The sequence below is a fragment of the Oncorhynchus keta genome, chromosome 30 (genome assembly GCF_023373465.1).
Source record: "Oncorhynchus keta strain PuntledgeMale-10-30-2019 chromosome 30, Oket_V2, whole genome shotgun sequence".
NCBI lineage: Eukaryota > Metazoa > Chordata > Actinopteri > Salmoniformes > Salmonidae > Oncorhynchus > Oncorhynchus keta.
Window position 1 is genome coordinate 58,351,955 of NC_068450.1, and position 20,900 is coordinate 58,372,854.

The 20,900-nt window shown below is 45.1% G+C and overlaps 1 protein-coding gene across 5 annotated transcripts in view; it reads left to right on the forward strand.

The window, feature by feature from the left end:
- LOC118363817 (xin actin-binding repeat-containing protein 2-like) overlaps positions 1–19,240 on the forward strand; it is a 53,567-nt gene extending 34,327 nt beyond the window's left edge. For 4 of the 5 annotated variants that reach the window (XM_052488652.1, XM_052488653.1, XM_052488655.1 and 1 more), the window contains 8 exons: positions 103–287; positions 1,635–1,775; positions 2,670–2,762; positions 3,677–3,746; positions 4,104–4,207; positions 4,538–14,825; positions 18,858–18,991; positions 19,093–19,240. In XM_052488652.1, coding sequence (XP_052344612.1) covers positions 103–287; positions 1,635–1,775; positions 2,670–2,762; positions 3,677–3,746; positions 4,104–4,207; positions 4,538–14,825; positions 18,858–18,952 — 10,976 coding nt within the window. In that variant the 3' untranslated portion in view covers positions 18,953–18,991; positions 19,093–19,240. The remainder of the gene's footprint in view (positions 1–102; positions 288–1,634; positions 1,776–2,669; positions 2,763–3,676; positions 3,747–4,103; positions 4,208–4,537; positions 14,826–18,857; positions 18,992–19,092) is intronic. The other variant, XM_052488654.1, reaches the window with a different exon arrangement.
- Positions 19,241–20,900: the final 1,660 nt, after the last annotated feature.

Below are 20,900 nucleotides of genomic sequence, written 5' to 3' on the forward strand. Positions count from 1 at the left end.
CGAATGCAGCAATTCGCGTGACAAACGGATTCGGCTCGTTCCGTGCATAAACTGCATTCTCATGTCCTGGAGAGTAAACTCCATGTCTGTTGCGTTTTGCAGCTGCGGGCAGCGCGGGTGGAACCAGGTCAGGACGTCCTGAGGAAAGGGAAGGGGTGACGAGTCAGAGGAAAGGAGACGGAGGAGCGCCCACCAGTGAGGAGCCGGAGTCCGTGTCACTAAAGGAACGCATGGCCATGTATCAGGCTGCCGTGTCCAAGAAGGAGGCCAGCAGCTCATCCGCCACGGTAAGGGGATACTTCCACAAGGACGTAAAGAGAGATGGAGGGAAAGACACTCCAAGGATAATAACTAGACAGGCTGATAAGCAGGCAGGACAGGCAGACAGGCACTATACTTTCAAACACACACATTGAAATGCGCGTGGTATAATTGCCAGTGCATCCCATTTTAATGGACATTATTAACAGAACATTTTCACATACCTCCAAATATGACACATTCTCAAAACGTTTGACACAGACATCCATGACCACGCAAATCTGCTGTGTAAAAAAAAAAAAAAGAGCTTTACGTGCCTGGTTCATCAGAGTAAAGAAACACCTTTCTGGAAGCAGCTTACACTTTGTCCAACCTGTAATTGAAAACGAGGGCATGTTTAAGCCGAGGCCATTAATTCAACTCAGTCTGTGGACTGAAGCCATCGGAGCCGCAACCTTTTAGCCCTTTACTATTCTCAGCGGTTCACTATTATTCACTATTATACGGCTTCTCTTCCCTGGTCTGTTGCATTCCATTCAGCTTCTCTATACCCAGGTCACTGTTATCTGATTGGAACTGAAAGGAACGTCAGGAAGACGTTGTTGTATTTCTAAGCCTTTTTATACTGAGAAGCCTCATGGATAGAAATAATTCCTCTTTTGTCATAAAGAAACCCAGTGTTGAATATTCCTGGACACTACAAAGATCTTCCAGCAACCACATATTCCAGGAACCTCTGTCCACACAGTAACGTGTACAATTCTGAAGACAAGTAGTGGGATATCAACATTCATCATGTATCATTTACTTTTACATTCAGTACTGAATAATGATACCAATGTTGATTTGCATTGAGGCCATCAGTGTCATTTGTCGGTGCCACTGCGGTGACCTCCGTTGATCCCAGTGTCACGGCCCATGGGGAAGCTGCTGACAGCTGGCGGTGGGAGGCTGGGCTGTAGGGTTACTGAACACTACGAGGGGTAACAGACAGAATCTGGACCAGAATTATCCATCCATACCTTTACAGCTACTGTCTGCATACGCCACTAAAACATAGCTTGATACTGTTATGCCGTGTTGTACTAGTTAGTTTGATTTGACTTGGTGTCACAGATGTTTGGGATCTCCAATCGTGTGGGGAGACTGGGGACATCATTCTCTTGCAAACGTCATGAGGTCATAACTCCCTACTGGATTTAGGGAAAGTAGTCCAGTCCTGTGGAATATGCTGCTCACTTATGCCCCCTTCAGGACGTCCCAGGAACTATCGCTTCTGCATTAACTACCACTGTACCCCTGAAGACACTCTTCTGAGAGCCCTTTGCATGGAGAGGACTCGAACGAATGATGCCTATGTCTTCTCTTCATAGGTTATGGAGGAGTCTGAAGCCTGTTCTCTGCCAGGGGGTCTGGCCAGCGTGAAGAAACAGTTTGAGAGCCAGGAGTACGCCTCATCCTCCCAGTCCCAGACCAGCGTTACTCAGGTCCACGTAGAAAAGAGATCTGTGCAGGTACTGGCAACTAAACAAGCAAGGCATAAAGCCATACATAGAAATCCTTCAATCTTATTTATTTATATTGCACTGGGGCTGTGGGCAGATGTGGAGCAGTGGGTTTTGTTGTGCGGCTCAGGTAATGGGTCCACATGCTGTTTTGTTTTGCTGTATGGCAAGTTGTACAGTAACAACATATGTTATACCAGACCTGGTCTCAGGGAGCCAGTACTATTCTGACATGTATGCTTTTACGCTCTACATTTTTGAAAACATTTATTTATTTAACTAGGCAAGTGAGTTAAGAACAAATTCTTATTTACAATGACGGCCGAGGTACAATGCCAGGGAAAGAAAGTCCAATTACAAGTATTCCATTTCTAAAAACCTATTTGAGGTGCATTTGGTGTATTTTCATTTTACTTCAGAGATTTTCCACCTCTCTCTATTTGTCACTCACTCTCCTTAAGTTAATGTCTAATACAATTCTGGCATTACTATTCTCACGGGGAGAGCTCTGCAATTGACAGGAAATAATGTATTATGTACAACAGATGGATTTTCCAGTAAGCTTTGCTCTCTGAACATTCATATTTTTCCCCTCCTGCTGCTAAATATGGTCTGCTGTCAGGGGGAACACAATACCGCTGTGTGTTTGTGACTGCTAGCTACAATGTGTGTGTGTTAAAGTGTTTGTGTGCGAGTGTGTTGCTTGCAACCTGTCAGCGACAGGAACAGACGCCAGTCGAGCGGGTTTGTGATAAAATACTGTATGCCACCCTCATCTAAAGTACCCATGTAAAGCAGAACCGGCGTCAACCACACCCACCGGCACCTGGAGACATTTGTGTTTGTGAATCATAAATATGTAGGCCTAGTGTGTGAACGGTCTGTGTGTGGTCTTTCTGACAGGAGGTGTCCAGCTCACAGGAGGTGACAGTGAGGAGCAGTGTCAGAGAGGTCATTCCCACCACTCAGCAAGTGGCCTACTTCCATGACCAGGAGGTATTATACACTCATGCTTTATTACAATACATTACTCACCTGGTATTTACCAATGAATTCAGATCATTACTCAACTTTTCTCTCACATATTTATTTTTTCAATATCTAAAAAAAAAATAGTCTTTATATTCAGTTGGACCCTTAACCCTGCAACTGTGCAGTCTCAAACTAAGCCTATTTCTCACAAACGCATATTGAGCCCATCCCGGAGCCTGCTAGGCCGCTTCCCATCATTTTAGTGCACATCTACTCAATAGGTCAGCTGTCCCCGCACCTGCCCCAACATCTATAATTAAGTGTACGTTAATAATTGTGCAACGGGTGTCGTCGGAAGGATGAGACCAAGGCGCAGTGTTCTTTGAGTTCCACATAATTGAATAATGAAGTGACACTTTTAGGGAAAACAAAACAAAGAATACAACAACCGACCAGCTTCGTTGTGCCAACTACCTGCACACAACCGAAATAACAAGATCCCACACTGAAGGGGGGGAGCTATCTAAGTATGATTCCCAATCAGAGACAACGATAGACAGCTGTCCCTGATTGAGAACCATACCTGGCCAAACACAAAGACATAGAAAACATAGAAACATGAACATAGAATGCCCACCCTAGTCACACCCTGGCCTAACCAAAATAGAGAATAAAAACCTCTCTATGGCCAGGGCGTGACAAATTGTAACACTTTTTGTTTCTCATGTCACTTCGTTTGTTTTCCAAAGTTTTCCAACACAGAGTAAAGTAAAAAAAATATATAAATGCAGGGCTAAATTAACCTTACGTGGGAAGACAAATACTGTTTTCATTGTGAATTTATTCCACTTACACACCCTTTCTGTTGTCTGTGTGTGAAGGAAATCAATTTGAAGAATTGCCTATTGTGCTCACCACTTGCCTCCATCTCATTACAGGTGACTCATGATCAAAGAGGTCAACAAAGCAACGTGGCCTCCAGTTATGAAAACCATTATGATGAAACAGGTAGCTTTTAATACTATTCATATTTGAATTTTGGGCTTTTTTGATCACAGCCTAGAGTGAATGCTGTACAGTAATGACTTTTGAAAAGGATTATTCTCCAAGCCAAAATTACAGATGAGGTGCGGAATTTAATTGTGTTGCAGATGATTTTCTATCAGAAATTCAGTGCATGGCTGCAAATTAAATCAAGGCATAGGAAGGTAAAAAAAATATTGCAACTGGGAATAAGGTAATCGATGCCACTTTCGGAATTGGAAATGGTAGGTTTTAAAGACACAATTTTAGTTTCCTCCAAACCAACTGGGCTTCAAACTGAGACTCGTTTAATGAGACAACTGTTTCCTGTTTCTATTTCAGTTAAGGTCATAGGAGGAGAGGACCTACCAAAGGTCTCCACTCAGGCTTTGAAGCAGCAGTATGAGAAGACGATCGAACAGGCCACGCCGGGCAAGCAAATCAAGGTAATGATGCAGTCTGTTTATCTACGTGGCCATTATAGTGTGTCTATAGACGATGCCATGATATCATCATCAAAGCAGGGGAATTCACTTTCAGGGTAGTGAGTACTGAGTATATTGGATGACGTGAGAATGGGATGAGCTTAAAAAGCACAAACTTATGATAGTTGTTATTATTTTGTGTAAAAACAAACATATTCAGAGATGTCATTATCTGCTTAAATCTACTTGATGGGTTATTCTGCTATACTGTCCTCTTTTCCATTTCTCTATCACTTCATATTCTGACTGCAACTACCCCTGTCCTTCTTTCCATCAATCATAAAACCATAGATTGATCTGGATTATAACCAGTTTCAATGGGCACCGGTAAACCAGTCCTCCTCAGCAGCAGCTATCTATGAAAGTTTGTCCACTGTGAAACAGTCGTCCAGGGCTTCAGCAGCAACGAGCTATGAAACCTCATCCACTATGAGGACAGGGGTTGTCTCTTCATCTACCGCTGCCTCAGCCTCATCCAATACCAGGACAGGGGCTGTCTCTTCCTCTACCCCTGCCTTAGCCTCATTCAATATGAGGACAGGGGTTGTCTCTTCCTCTACCGCTGCCTCAGCCTCATCCAATATCAGGACAGGGGCTGTCTCTTCCTCTACCGCTGCCTCAGCCTCATCCATGGATTATGAGACCATGGAGCACTTCCCTCCTCCACCCACTGAACTACTGCCCCAGGAGGTCCCCGAGTGCTGTGACTCTCTCCCGCCTCAGGAGCAGGCTGGCCAACAGAGATACATCTTCAACAAAGAGCAGTACTCCAAGCAGAGGAACCTCAATGAGTTGAAGCGCCTGTACAAGCACATGCACCCAGAGGTTCGGAGGACCATGGAGAAGGATTACTTCACCGACGTCACGGAGATCGAGCAGTCACAGCTGGATAGTGAAGATGAGATGACCGGGGAAGTCCAGCAGGCTTGCTATGTGTTTGAGAACAGTGGTGGGGATGAATGTATGAGCCCTGAGGGAGATTACCTTGAGTGGGATGAGATCCTTAAAGGGGAGGTGCAGTCCATGCGCTGGATGTTTGAGAATAAGCCGCTGGATACCATTAAAGATGACACCCCAGATGAGGATGATGAAGTGAATAACATTGCTGAGCAGGAAATCATTGCAGGAAGTGATGTCAAATACACAGCCTGGATGTTTGAGACCCAGCCCATGGATGCGCTGCGTGCAGACACCCCAGACTCCACCGTACAGACAGGGAAATTGACCGAGCTAGCGAGAGGAGATGTACGAACAGCCACCTATCTTTTTGAGACCCAGCCACTGGATTGTCTGAATAAATTCTACCAGGAGGATGAGCAAGCCTTGGAGGTTGTCTTCACTAAAGATATTACAGGAGGGGACGTGAAAACGGCCAGGTATCTGTTTGAAACGCAACACTTGGATTCCCTCAGCCACACAGAGACCATTGAGGAGAGCCACTTCTTGAACCTGAAGTCAGAGCTTGAGGAGATCAAAGGGGAAGTGAAGACAACCACGCGGATGTTTGAGACCCAGCCCATGTGTGTCATCAGGGGCGACTCTGGAAATATACTGGAGATCACCGCCATCCGCAGGGAAGAGATGGAGAAAGGAGACGTGAAGACCTCCCGCTGGCTCTTTGAGACCCAGCCTCTGGACATGATCAACAAAGACCCTGCCAAGGTGAAGCTGATCTGTGGAGTCTCCATGGAGGACAACTCCCAGGGAGGCGTGAACCGGGGGAGGTGGCTGTTCGAGACAAAGACACTGGACTCCATTAAAGACGAGGAATGGCAAAGCATCAGGCAAAAGGAGGAGATTATTGGAGCTGATGTGCGGAAGCACTGCTTGGTTTTCGAGACACAGCAGATGGATACTCTGAAAGACAATGCCAATGCCAGACCTTTACCCTCAGAGGAGATTGTAGGAGGTGATGTGCGATCAGCAAAACATCTGTTTGAGACAGTGCCAATAGAGAACCTGAAGGATCTGGCTGAAGTAGGGAAACTTCAGAAGATGGTTGCGTCCGAGGAGGAGAAGGGTGATGTTAGACATCAGAAGTGGGTTTTTGAAAGTCAACCACTTGAAAAGATAAGGGAGGAGAAGAAGGAAATGACACGCACTATAAACCTTGAAGAACTTGATAAGGGCGACGTCACAAATCACAAGGAAAGATTTGAAACCTTGGATTTAAGCAGATGTGAGGGGGCACAGAGAATCCAAGTTGAAGGCGTTACCAGTGGGTCTGTGAAATCAAACAAAGTTCTTTTTGAATCCACCCCGATGTATGCCATGCAAGACAGCGAGGGACACTACCACGAGGTGAAAACCGTGCGACGTGAGGAGATAGTAAAAGGAGATGTTCGCAGCTGCAGGTGGATGTTTGAAACACGTCCTATCGATGAGTTTGAGGAAAGTATCAATAAATTCCAGATTATAAAAGGTATATCAAAGGAGGAGATTGAATCGGGCGATGTCAAGACTGCCAAGTGGTTATTTGAAACTCAACCCCTCGATGGTATTAAACATTTTAGCAACACTGAAGAAGATGAAACTAAGACAAAGGAGAGTGTTGAAATTGAGAAGGGTGACGTGAAAACCTGCAGGTGGCTGTTCGAGACTCAACCAATGGATAATCTGTATGAGAAAGCAGATAAGGTGAGGAATGAGACTGAGGTTGAGGAGGTCAACAAAGGGGACGTCAAAACATGCACCTGGCTCTTTGAGACGCAGAACCTCGATAACATCTGTGACCATTCCGAGTCCGAATCAGAGACCGTTCTCAAAACCTGCACTGTCAAACAAGAGGACGTCCAAGGCAAAGATGTGCATCACGCTCGCTTCCTCTTTGAGACAGAGAACCTGGAGAACCTCACAGGGGAGGAGAGTGGTGCCTTCAGGAGAGTGACTAAGATTGATGTCCAGTCTGGAGATGTGTCTAGGATGAAGTTTCTCTTCCAGAATAGGTCTTCAGACATCATGACCTCAACCTCAGCTGAAACGATGCATAAGCTGAAGACCCTTACGGCGGAGGAAATTCAGAAAGGAAATGTAGTGAACAACATGTGGCTTTTTGAAAACCAACCTATAGACACTATCTGTGAGGTTACAGAGGAAGCCAAGGACACTCGCACCGTAACCGATGTGCTGGGAGGAAACGTTGGTCAAGGACGCTTCGTTTTCGAGACTTACTCTCTCGATAAAATCCAAGAGGAGTCCACCGAGACTGAGATGTCAAAACTCCAGAGCATCATCAGGGACGATATAGAGAAAGGGGATGTGAAAAGCTACACCATGATGTTTGAAAATCAGCCACTGTATGCAATCTGTGACAAAGAGGGCCACTACCATGAAGTTACCACTATGACAAAGGAAGAAATCATGAGCGGAGACGTGGTGGGGGCACGGTGGTTATTTGAAACAAAACCTCTGGATTCAATAAGGGACACAGACGACGTCTATGTCATCAAATCTGTCACTGAGGAGGACGTCCAGAAAGGTGATGTCAGCACGGCCAGGTGGAGGTTCGAAACACAACCTCTTGATGAAATCGCTGAGGACATGAAAGTGTTGACTAAAACAGTTGAAGATATCCAGGGTGGTGATGTGAAGACAAACAAACACCTTTTTGAGACAGATGAACTGTCCGAGAAGTATGTTAGAACTGTTAGTGTGAGTGAGATCCAAAAAGGGGACGTCAGGACTGCCTCGTGGATGTTTGAAACACACAGCATCGATAAGATCCATGGCGAGGGCTCAGAATATGATGAAATGGAGACTGTGACAAAAGAAGAAGTGATGAAAGGAGATGTCAAACAGTCTGTATGGCTCTTTGAAAAACAGCCGCTTGACAGCATTAAAGAGTCAGATGGAACAGAGACTGTTGTCACCCGGGAGGAGATCCCACAAGCAGATGTAAAGACAACAACATGGCTTTTTGAAACCACTCCTTTAACCAAATTTAATGAGAACAGTGTAGAAAGAACTGAAATAATGGGGAAGAGCATCAAAGAGACCCTTGAAGAGCTGTATTGTCAGAAAATGGTTGACTCACAAGGGATTCTCATTGAGACGGATGAGATAGGAGATGTCAGAATGGCAAAATATAGACTCTTGAACCAAGATGCTCCAGAAATCCAGAAGGAGGAGGTGATCAGAGGGGATCTGAACAACATCATGATGAACCTCCTAAACAGACGAGAAATGACAGAGACAGGGATAGTCATAGACCAGGACGAGAGAGGCAACATCAACACAACAGTAAAACAGCTATTCAACCAAGAAAAGGGATTCAATGTTGAGAAGGAGGAAATCCTCAGAGGCGACATTCAAGAGGCCATCAACAACCTACTGAAGGAGGAGGGCTCCTCAAAACGTGGAATTCTGATTCAAGAAGATGAAAAGGGAGATGTGCGAATGACTATATACTCCCTCCTCAATAAGGAAGACGGGGGTGGCATTGAGAAGGAGGATATCATCAAAGGCAATGTCAGTAGGACCCTTCACAGTCTCTTGTCCAACCCAGGGTCAGAGGAATCTAAAAGGATAAGGGTGGAAGACACGGAGAGGGGTAACGTTAGCTTTTACTCCACCTGTATTGAATCTGGGGCACTGGATTACCTCAAACAACTCCAGTTTGAACCTAATGAGGAACAAGAACAGGCGCAGAAGGAACGTATCATTGGCGGCGACGTTATGGAAACCAAAATGACACTAAGGAAGAATCAACAGCAGATTGAACGCACAGTAGCTGAGGACGATATTGTCCCTGGTGATGTCAACAACACTGTGAAGGTGTTCATGATGGAACCTGCTCTCTTGCTGGACAACCTGCAGAAAGAGGAAATTGTCAAGGGAGATCTGAGGGCAGCCCTGGACTCACTGACCAAAACTATTAGCAAGAGAGTCGTGATAGAGAAAGAAGAAGTGGTGAAAGGGGACCTGCACACCACTCTGAGGTCTTTGGAGGAGGCTCAAAACCAAGCCAAGGAAATGGAAAAGCCAGAAATTGTCCGAGGTGATATCCGAGGAGCCCTCCAATCATTAGAGAAATCGTCGACCACCAAGACTGAGGTAATTGTTGAGGATTTAGTGCCCGGCGATATCAAAGGCACCTTGAAATCACTAGAAGAGGCTAAGCAGGCAGTGAAAGAGATGGAAAAGGAGGAGATTGTAAAGGGAGACATTCATACTGCGCTGAAGGGTTTGCATGAGGCCTCGAGTGAGAAAAAGCTTTACCAGCACCAAGTGAGTGAACAGGGGGACGTGAGAGGCACAATACAGCTGTTACTAGAACCATCCACATCCCCCCGAATGCAACGCAGGGGAAGCACTGAGGGAGATGTGAAGACCTCCATAAAATGCCTCTACGAAGGGCAGGGGCAGGACCAGGATGAGGAGCAATCGCAGATGGAGAAGGAGGAGGTGATAAAGGGAGATGTTAAAGGAGCCATAAAAAATCTGATGCAGAGAAAAGAATATTCAAATCGGAAAGTACGAAAGTATCCTCCCAGGAAAGCTCCTAGAGCTCATGTGAAAAATCCATTACCCACACAGCAAGTGATGGACCATGAATACTCAGATGTGGCTAAGAATGAGAACGTCACAGTCAATCTAGCCCCTGCTGTGAAAAACCTGTCTCAGAGTCAGAGCAGTAAATTACAGGACGCCACACAAAAGCACACTGGGACGTACACCGAGAACAAGTCAGTGAAGAGCAGCAAGACCCTCACCCAAGAGGAACACTCTATGACAACACAGGTCCAAACAGTACATATTTTGGAGGACTCACAGCAGGAACATGTAAAAGAACAGACTGAAGTTAAAGAACAGACACAGAGTGTAAAACAGAAAATGCAACCCCCTCCTAAGCACATGATCATAAAGAAGAAAAACCTGACCAATCAGATGACCGATAATACATCAATTAATCAGATGACAGAGATTAAAGCAGCCAATCAGAGGACTGTGAATAAAGCAGCCAAACAGATGACTGAGAATAAAGCAGGCAATCAGATGATTGTGAATAAATCAGCCAATCACATGACTGAGAATAAAGCAGCCAATCAGATGATTGTAAATAAATCAGCCAATCACATGAGTGAGAATAAAGCATCCAATCAGATGAGTGTGAATAAATCAGCCAATCATATAACTGAGAATAAAGCAGGCAATCAGATGATTGTGAATAAATCAGCCAATCATATGACTGAGAATAAAGCAGCCAATCATATGACTGAGAATAAAGCCGTCTCAGACATAAATGTGACGAAAGAAACACAGAGAGAAACACAAGTCTCAGACATGAACGTGACCACACAGGTCAAAACAGTCAATATGTCTGAGTCCTCACAGCAGACACATGTTAAAAAACAGGCTGTGAAACAGAGAATACCACCACCCCCTAAACCCATCTTCATAAAGAAGAAAAACATGACCAATCAGATGACTGACAATACATCAACGAATCAGATAACTGAGAATGAAGCAGCCTCAGACATACATGTGATGAAAGAAACACAAAGCACATCTCAAACTAATATGGTTTCAAAGCAAACACAGGAAACAAAAACAATGAAAGGGTTGCAAACAACCGTAACAGAGCATAAGACTGTTACACAAAAACACAACGTCAAAAATCTCAATACAAATTTCCGGAACCTGGACGTGAAGGGAAAAGGTATGATAAAGAAAGGGACGCCTGAGATTCATTTCCCTCCTCCTCCCACGTCCCCGCCTCCACCATCTGAGTCTGAGATGTCTCTTCCTCCCCCGCCCTCACCAGTGGCAGGCTGCCCAATGTCCCTGTCATGCCATAGCCCAATGTTTCCAACATCCCGTCCCCTGATTATGAGACAGGACAGTGACCTTCCGCCTCCACCTCCTCCACCCCCAGCAGAATGCGGGGAGCCTGACTTTTTCTCTTCTCCCCCACCCCCACCCTCCGAGGCAGGGCAAGACTTTCTTCCTCCACCGCCCTCACAGCAAGAGCTGAACTCAATGCCACACCAAGTGCCTACACCACCACCTGGAAAGCCATTTAAAGCTAGGCCTTTATTCAAAATCCCAAAATCTGAGCCACCCAAGAAACCAATACTGGTCAAACCAAAATGGCAGAAAAAGCAAGCAGTACCACCACCGCCTCCTCCACCTCCTCAGCCAATGACAGTTCAGACAGAACATAAAGAGGAAGCAGTAGTCAAGGAAGTCAAGAGTGAAATCGGTTGTAAACAGGTCGAAACTACAAATACTACCAACACACAGGTTCAATCTGATTTTACAGTGTCCATGAATAAAATCACTTCACCAATCCCAGTGGCAAAACCACCACAGGAAGAGTTGCCACGACCACCTAAAAAGGTATTCATCCCTCCAATCAAAATACCCCCACCTGCAGAGCCTGCCCCAGTTGCAAAACCTAAACCGTATGCCAGTAAATTCAAAACCCCACTGATGCTTGCAGAGGAAAGGTATCGTGTGCAGAGAGAGGAGGCTGAGAGAAACAAGTCACAAGACACAACTCCCGCCACTTCACGAGTCACATCTCCCACCTCTCCTCCAACTAGTATGATGCAAATGATGGGCTCAACCAATGTTGCAAGTGAACAACACTCAGTTGCACACAAAACAGAGCAGTCAAAAGTGACCTCAGAGGTAACACAGGCTGAGGAAACTCAGTTTAAAAGCAAAGTATGCATTTCATCACAAGAGCCGCCCATGAAGAAAGCTCCATCACATATCCCCCTGAGCAAACCTTTGATCTCAGTGGGGGAAAAGAAATCAACCTCTGGATCTGGAAATATTTCCTCAGATAATAAACATATTACCACTGGTCAGTCCTCTATGGTCTCTTCTGGGAAAGAACTCGCCTCATCTGTTGCCTCCAGAAAACATCAGGTTGTTTCCACTGGCGAGCATCAGTCTGTTTCCTCTGGCGAGCATCAGTCTGTTTCCTCTGGCGAGCATCAGCCTGTTTCAGTCCCTGCTGCTCACCCTCACCATGAGTCCCACATTAAAGTCCATTCTGGTGCTAATGTGATTTCATCCTCAGTAGCTGAGCAGCAGAGTGGTATGAATGCTAGCTCACGGTCTATCATCTCCACTCAGAGCATTGTCCAGGAAAATGTACACCTTCAATCCCAATCCGCCGTCATATACAAAGCAGGGGAGGAAAATAATACTGACGCCTCTCTCACACAGAAAGTTACAAAAAATCCATCTCAGCCCACCAAAATCAAAATTCCAAAAGTGACACCAAATTTCAAGGTGAGAACTGTGAAGTTGCCGACAGAGAAGGAGGATGAGAAAAGCGAGATGGTGGAAAAAGATCAACAAGCAGTGAAAAACAAATTACATGTACATCAAATGGGTATGGAGACTATTTCTAAGAGTGAGACCAGAGTAGTTCAGGAGAGCACGCAGACGGCCACCAGTAGCTCAGCAAAAAATGAAGTAAAGGTGGCGACGAATGTGATACAGGAGAAAGCTGAGGAAGTTGAAAAAACTGCAGCTGCCAAGGAAACAAAGCTGGAGATCCAAAGGACGACAAAGGCAAAGCAGAAAGGCATTAAAGTCCCTTTTCCCAAAGAGCCAAAGCTAGTTCCCATGCCAGTAGCTCAAGCTCCAGAGCACTGCCACATATCTGTCTCCCATAGTCAACAGAGCATGCAGGAACAGCACATTCAGAAGCAGGAGCAAGTGATTGTTAATGAGAGAGTCGTTCAACAGAGCTTCCAGAAACAGAAACAGCAGGTTCGCACACAGAAGCAGCAGGTCGAGTCTTTCCAACAACAAGGAGAAGTAAGCAAAATGCAGCAGCATCAGGAGAGGTCGAAGGCAGAGTCAACGGATGTCTCCGTGAACATTGCAGGGAAGGCAGCAGCACAGACAGAAGCAGCTCAATCAATGGCGGAAAGCTCAGCTCAATCAGTGGAGAGCACAGATTCAGAGAAATGTGTAATGGTACAGAAGCTGCTATTTAACATTAAGCAGCTTCATCCAGGGAAAATGGATTCAAACTCAGTGAGGACAGTACTTAGTGAGGTCCCTGTCTGGTTGATGAGGGCGGAGGAAAAGCATGATTTAAAACAGGTTGCTGTTCAGCAGAATAAGAAGAAGCTCACAGAGATCATTTTCCACGTGAGAAACTTAGCACAAGCAAAACTTGTAAACTTAGAAGGACAAATGGCAGCCATGGCAAAACAGGATAGAGAACCGGCACCTGCATCATCACCTGCACCACCACCTGCACCAGCATCTGAAAATAAAGGATTTGGAGGAGCAACAGCCAAGATATCTAAAACAAGCATTGGCTCATCAAGAGTCGGAACCCATAAGAAAGTGGTTGAGGAGAAGAAGATCTCTCGTGAGAGCAAAAAGCCGGAGCTGACTGAAGTAAAAGGTCCTGATCCCAGAGTTCCCTCTCCTATGCTTGCAACGCGAACACCTTCACCTACCTTCATCAGCATTGAATCAGTGAGGAGAACAGACTCACCCCTCATGGTGACCCCCTCACCTCCTCCATCATACAGGTCTGGTGCCACCCCAACCCCAACCCCACCACCTCCCCCTCCCCACACCCCTACCTCTCGGTTCTGTAGGGCCACACCCTCTCCCACCTTGAGCTGCTCAGAGAAGTTAGCCAAGTTGAAGGACACCACTGCGAAGCTCTATAGGGGCATGACCCCTCCCCCACCCATGCCTGAGTTTCTGACCACAGAGCATGCCTCTGACAGAGAGGATTCCCCAGCGCTGATTGAACCTGAGATCCACATGCAGACACAGGAGATGGAGACTGGGACGACGACTCCGGATGTGGCTGATATGGATGACTCCATGATGACTGTCAGAGACAAGAAGTTCTTCTTTGAGGAAGCTCAGAAGGCAGAGGTGAGCAGGACATACATGCGGAAGGACCCCATTGAAATCCCGGAGCGCCTGGGTCCAGAGGATCTCGAGGAAGTTCCTGAGGGTGTGAATATAGACATAATGAAAGAGGATCTCCCTAGGCTTGACCTGTCAAAGCTGGTCAATCAATTTGAATCACCACAACAGAAGCTGTTCATCAGAAAAGATCCCATGATCATCACAGATAGACTGGGAAGTGACACTGAAGATCCAGAGGCAGACCCCAAAACAGCAAAAACTGATGAAACACCTGCCTTCAACATCAAGGCCATCAAGAATGCTTTTGACTTGGGTGATCAAAATGCTCTCAAAGAAGTGAGAGAGAAACAAGAGGAGAGAGAGAGGCGAGAATCAGAGTCTGCCGAACCGACGGGGCATTCCGAAACAAAGTCCGTCACTGAGGAGTTCTCTGGCATGGATGAATTTGGCAACATAACAAGCGGGGTGAGGAGCGAGACCAGCATGCACTCTGAGAGCCACATGTCCCGACCCCTCCCTCCCTCCTATGCCGACGTGGTGAAAGGGACGGTTGAAGAGATGGCAGTTCCTGTGAAGGCCGCCACAGAGGACGTACTGAAGAGCTTCAACCAGTCCTGGGCCGAAACAGAGAGTATGTTCCAGAATCTGGGATTCAGTGTCTCAGAACAGAGGACATCACAGATTGTAACACACCAGCAGGAGACTGTCGTGACGGGTAAACCAACGCGTGGAGCATGAGGGGAGACTAATAGAGAGTGATGGTGTGTTTAACATATTTTTGTGTGAAAGTAAAAAATATTAACAGTGCCTTCAAATTCAGCATTAACGTTTTGCATCTGCACTGTTTTTAATTATGCATTTCCCCTTTGTTGTTCTTCTTCTTTATTCTTATCTGACAGACACTAACACTTCTAAAGCATAATGAATCTAATGGGTACTGGCAGTCTGTTTAGAATGCATTATTAAAACACAGCAAGAGCGTGCCTCATGATATGCTTGTCTACAGGGGGGTGCTTTTGTTGATGCCTAAGATACTGTATAGAGCTATTTTTGCAAAAAGGAGCGATGGAAAGTTATGGATTAATGTTTTCATGCTTGTGTGAGGATGTGGTTGCATATTTCTAATTATAAACTGGGTGGTTCGAGCCCTGAATGCTGATTGGTTAATACCTATGGTATATCAGACAGTATACCATGGGTATGACAAAACATTTATTTTAACTGCTCTAATTACGTTGGTAACGAGTTTATAATAGCAATAAGGCACCTCAGGGTTTGTAATATATGGCCAATATACCACGGGTAAGGGCTGTGTCCAGGCACTCCACGTTGTGTCATGCGTAAGAACAGCCCTTAGCCGTGGTATATTGGCCATATACCACACCTCCGCAGGCCTTATTGCTTAAGTATACACTACTGTTCAAAAGTTTGGGGTCAATAAGAAATGTCCTTGTTTTTTAAAGAAAAGCCAATTTTTTGTCCATTCAAATAACATCCTTTTTTAAATTGAACTAGGCAAGTCAGTTAATAACAAATTCTTATTTTCAAAGACGGCCTAAGAACAGTAGGTTAACTGGGCAGAACAACAGATTTTTACCTTGTCAGCTCGGGATTCGAGTCCAACACTCTAACCACTAGGCTACCTGCCGCCCCCAAATTGATCAGAAATACAGGACAGACATTGTTAATGTTGTAAATGACTATTGTAGCTGGAAACGGCAGATTGTTTTATGGAATATCTACATAGGCACATTGTGTTAGCTAATCCAAGTTTATAATTTTAAAGGGCTAATTGATCATTAGAAACCTCTTTTGCACTCATGTTAGCACAGCTGAAAACTGTTGGTCTGATTAAAGAAGCAAAACAACTGGCCGTCTTTAGACTAGTTGAGTATTTTGAGCATCAGTGTTTGTGAGTCTATTCTTGTTCTGAGAAATTAAGGCTATTCCATGCGAGAAATTGCCAAGAAACTGAAGATCTCATACAACGCTGTGTACTACTCCCTTCAGAGAACAGCGCAAACTGTCACTAACCAGAATAGAAAGACGAGTGGGAGGCCCCGGTGCACAACTGAGCAAGAGGACAAGTACATTAGAGTGTCTAGTTTGAGAAACAGATGCCTCACAAGTCCTGAACTGGCAGCTTCATACAATAGTACCTAAGCTACAGGACTGTAGCTAAACTACAGGACTGTTTTGCTAAGCTACAGGACTGTTTTGCTAGCACAGACTGGATTATGTTCCGGGATTCCTCTGATGGCATTGAGGAGTACACCACATCAGTCATTGGCTTCATCAATTAGTTCATCAATGACGTCGTCCCCACAGTGACCGTACGTACATACCCCAAACAGAAGCCATGGATTACAGGCAGCATCCACACTGAGCTAAAGGCTAGGCCTGCTGCTTTCAAGAAGCGGGACTCTAACCCGGAAGCTTATAAGTAATCCAGCTATGTCCTCTGACGAACCATCAAACAGGCAAAGCGTTAATACAGGACTAAGATTGAGTCGTACTACACCGGCTCTGACACTCGTTAGATGTGGCATGGCTTGCAAACCATTACAGACTACAAAGGGAAGCACAGCCGAGAGCTTGCCAGTGACACAAGCCTACCAGACGAGCTAAACTACTTCTATGCTCGCTTCGAGGCAAATAACACTGACACATGCATGAGAGCACCAGCTGTACCTGAAGACTGTGTAATCACGCTCTCCGCAGCCGATTTGAGTAAGACCTTTAAAAAGGTCAACATTCAAAAGGCCGCACGGCCAGACGGATTACCAGGACGTGTATTCGAGCATGCGCTGACCAACTGGCAAGTGTCAACCTCTCCCTGTCCGTGTCTGTGTCTGTAATACATGTTTCAAGCAGACCACAATAGTGCCTGTGCCCAAGAACACTAAGGTAACCTCCTGCCAAAATGACTACCGACCCATAGCACTCACGTCTGTAGCCATGAAGTTCTTTGAAAGGTTGGTCATGGCTCACATCAACACTATCATCCCAGAAACCCTAGACCCACTCCAATTTGCATACCGCCCCCAAATATCCACAGATGATGCAATCTCTATTGCAATGTGAGAACGCCTATGTGAGAACGCTATACATTGACTACAGCTCAGCGTTCCACCCCATTGTGCCCTCAAAGCTCATCAATAAGCTAAGGACCCGGGGACTCAACACCTCCTTCTGCAACTGGATCCTGGACTTCCTGACGGACCGCCCCCAGGTGGCAAGGGTAGGTAACAACACATCCACCACACTGATCCTCAACACAGGGGCCTCTCAAGGGTGCATGGTCAGTCCACTGCTGTACTTCCTGTTCACTCATAACTGCACAGCCAGGCACGAATCTAAAACCATCATTAAATTTGCTGATGACACAACAGTGGTTGGCCTGATCACCAACAACGACAAGACAGCCTATAGGGAGGAGGTCAGAGACCTGGCCGTGTTGTGCCAGGACCACAAACTGTCCCTCAACGTGATCAAGGAGATGATTGTGGACTACAGGAAAAAGAGGACAGAGCACCCCCCAATTCTAATAGATGGGGCTGCAGTGGGAACAGGTTGAGAGCTTCAAGTTGCTTGGTGTCCACATCACCAACAAACTAACATGGTCCAAGCACACCAAGACAGTCGTGAAGAGGGTATGACAAAACCTATTCCCCCTCAGGAGACTGAAAAAGATTTGGCATGGGTCCTCAGATCCTCAAAAGCTTCTACAGCTGCACCATACTACCTCAACTAACAGGTGCCCCAGCACATTGACTCTGTATCGGTACCCCCCTGTATATAGTCTCGCTATTGTTATTTTACTGCTGCTCTTTAATTACTTATTACTTCTATCTCTTATTCTTATCCATATTTTTTAAAACTGCATTGTTGGTTACGGGCTCGTTGGTAAGCATTTCAATATAAGGGTGACACCTGTTGTATTCGGCCCATGTGACTAATACAATTTGATTTGATTTGATTTTGATTAACATCAGCACAAACGCCATCTTTATGAGGCCTGCTTAGCTTAGCTTGGTAACATCTGTATGTCGGTGTGTGTTATGTCTGTCTTGGTTAAGTCACATTTGGCAATGCAGCCTACTATAGAATACATAGAGAGATGCTCCCGAGTGGCGCAGTGGTCTAAGGCACTGCATCTCAGTGCTTTAGGTGTCACTACAGACCCGAGTTAGGGGAGGGTTTAGCCGGGGTAGGCCGTCATTATAAAATAATACTTTTTTCTGAACTGATTTGCCTCGTTAATCATTTTTTAAATGGTAGACTACTGTATGTCACCTTTTCTAAACCCTTTATAGATTATGGAATGAACTACACAGATTTGTGAAGCATCTGTGTAGTGCTCAGCAAGATGTTACTGTATACAGTGAGGGAAATCAGTATTTGATCCCCTGCTGATTTTGTACGTTTTCCCACTGACAAAGAAATGATCAGTCTATAAATTTAATGGACAGATCATGTCTTTGTCAGTGGGCAAACAAACAAAATCAGCATGGGATCAAATACTCTTTTCCCTCACTGTATATTCTACATAAAGCTTGTTTAAAGTGAGAACCATTTTTTCATTTATTTCATACTTTATTTACTGTCCAGTAGGTTTACTGATAATAACTAATTATTAACTAATAGTGTTGATATGTTAGTGTTAACTAATTGTGCTTTGTTGTCACTTTTGTTTTTACTGAAAAGGTCAATAAAAGAATGACCTAACACTATCATTCTCTTGCAGAAAATTCGAGTTCCAGAGTCCGAACTGTGCACGGTGTGTCGGAAGAGGGTGTATTCGATGGAGTGTCTGATCGCAGACAAACACAATTTCCATAAAAGCTGCTTCCGCTGTGAGCACTGCAGTGGCAAACTAAGGTAAACCACAAACTTCGACTTATAACCCGTACAAATAATAACAACTATCTTATTTCAAATGTTGTCTGATTACTGTAGCAACAACATTTTGTCTTTCGCAGCCTTGGCAACTACGCCTCTCTCCATGGACGAATGTACTGCAAGCCACACTTCAAGCAACTGTTCAAATCCAAAGGAAATTATGACGAAGGATTCGGACAGAAGCCTCACAAAGACCTTTGGAGTGCTAAAAATCAAGAGTATTCCATTGAAAATGAAAAGACTAAGCTAAAATCCCCGTCCCCTGAAAAACTAGATTCCAGAAATTCCACAGCCAGGAGCAGTGTCAGTTTGACAAAGATAGAGGTACCACCTCCACAGGAAAAGGAAGTGAGCAAATCACAGGATGAAAACAAAAAGCCCACTAGTAAGATTGCGGTTGTATGGCCCCCTCAAAATGATTCTCCCAAGAAAGTGTTCATGGTGGAAGACGAGGTGAAGCTGGTTAAACCCTCATGGCCCCCCCAGGATAGCTCTCCACAGACTGACACCGATGCCCATAAAAGCCAGATCAATGAACCATCATTAAACGACAGCCCTGCTATAAAAACACAAAATTGTCCTCAAGAAACTGCATGGGAATGTGCCGTTGTAACTGTAGAAACTCCAGCACAGAAGAAGGCTTTGACAACTCCTGTAGACCTAGTAGAGGTACCAGAGAGTACTCCCACCCATGAACCCCCAAGAGACGGTGGCATAGAGGTAGCTGGGAAAGTGGAACCCGATGTGGAAGTGACACGCGAGGTGAACGAGGAAGGAGCTGTGGAAAGTGGGAATGTGACAGAGAAAGATGAAAAGGAAAGTGGAGAGAAGGTAGAGGAGGTGAGAGTAAATGGGCATAGCGAGGCAGAGAACTCTTATAAAGAGGAGAAGGAGAAAATGGAGATAGTAAATGGGAGTGAGGAGGATAAGGTCAAGGTCACAATGATAGATGGTGAGGCATCAGGTGAGGCAGCAGTAAATGCGAACTCCAACAACAACAATAACAGACTATTATTATTTGACCATGAACCAAAGTTCAAAGTGCTTGATGACTACAAAACGGAAGAAAGAGATGTAATACTTCAGTCCACAGAACCAGCTGCTGCCGAAAGTGATTTTAAGGAGGGCATATTCGGGGATGAAGAACTAAAATGGATGCCAACCGACGTTCTAGACATGGCGCAGAGGGAGGACGATTTTGTGCCAATGGGTGCCAAATGTATGGAGGCCACAGACGACAGTCTAGGTAAACATGTCTTCACAGAGGCGACTCAAAGTACATTTTCTTTTGAAGCGGAACCAAAGATTAGCACCTCTAGCTTCCTGGAGGACATTTTTGCTGGTCTGGATAACAGTTCCATCCTCCTGTCTGATTTCAAGTCTGACCTCTTCAGTGAGTCTGTCAGTGAGAGGCCCTTGGTGTCAACTCTGGACGACCTTTTGGATTTTGGAATGGAGTCAAGAGGAAACACAGAGAAACCCAAAGACGGGCGGAACGGGGATGAACCGCTTGACAGCTTTGCCATGAAGGATGTCTGTGCACAGGGGATAAGCAACATGCTGTGGAAAGATGATTATGACTCGCTGTCAGTGGAGGAACAAATCAAGAGGAACAGATATTATGACGAGGACGACAGTGACAACTCCTAAATCTGATAACATTTAATCCATGATTCTATCACTTAATTAGTCAATTCTGTCCTCATACAATCCCTAATTTCATTTCTGTCAGTGGTTAGAAGAATCAAGCTAATATCGCAACTTCCCTATAACTATTTTGTACTGTGTTTTAGCAATGATATCAATGCTCTTTATTACAATATATAGATTTGATCTTGCTGTTTAAAAGCACCTGGTGTGCAGTTAAAAAAATATTATAAAGGGATTT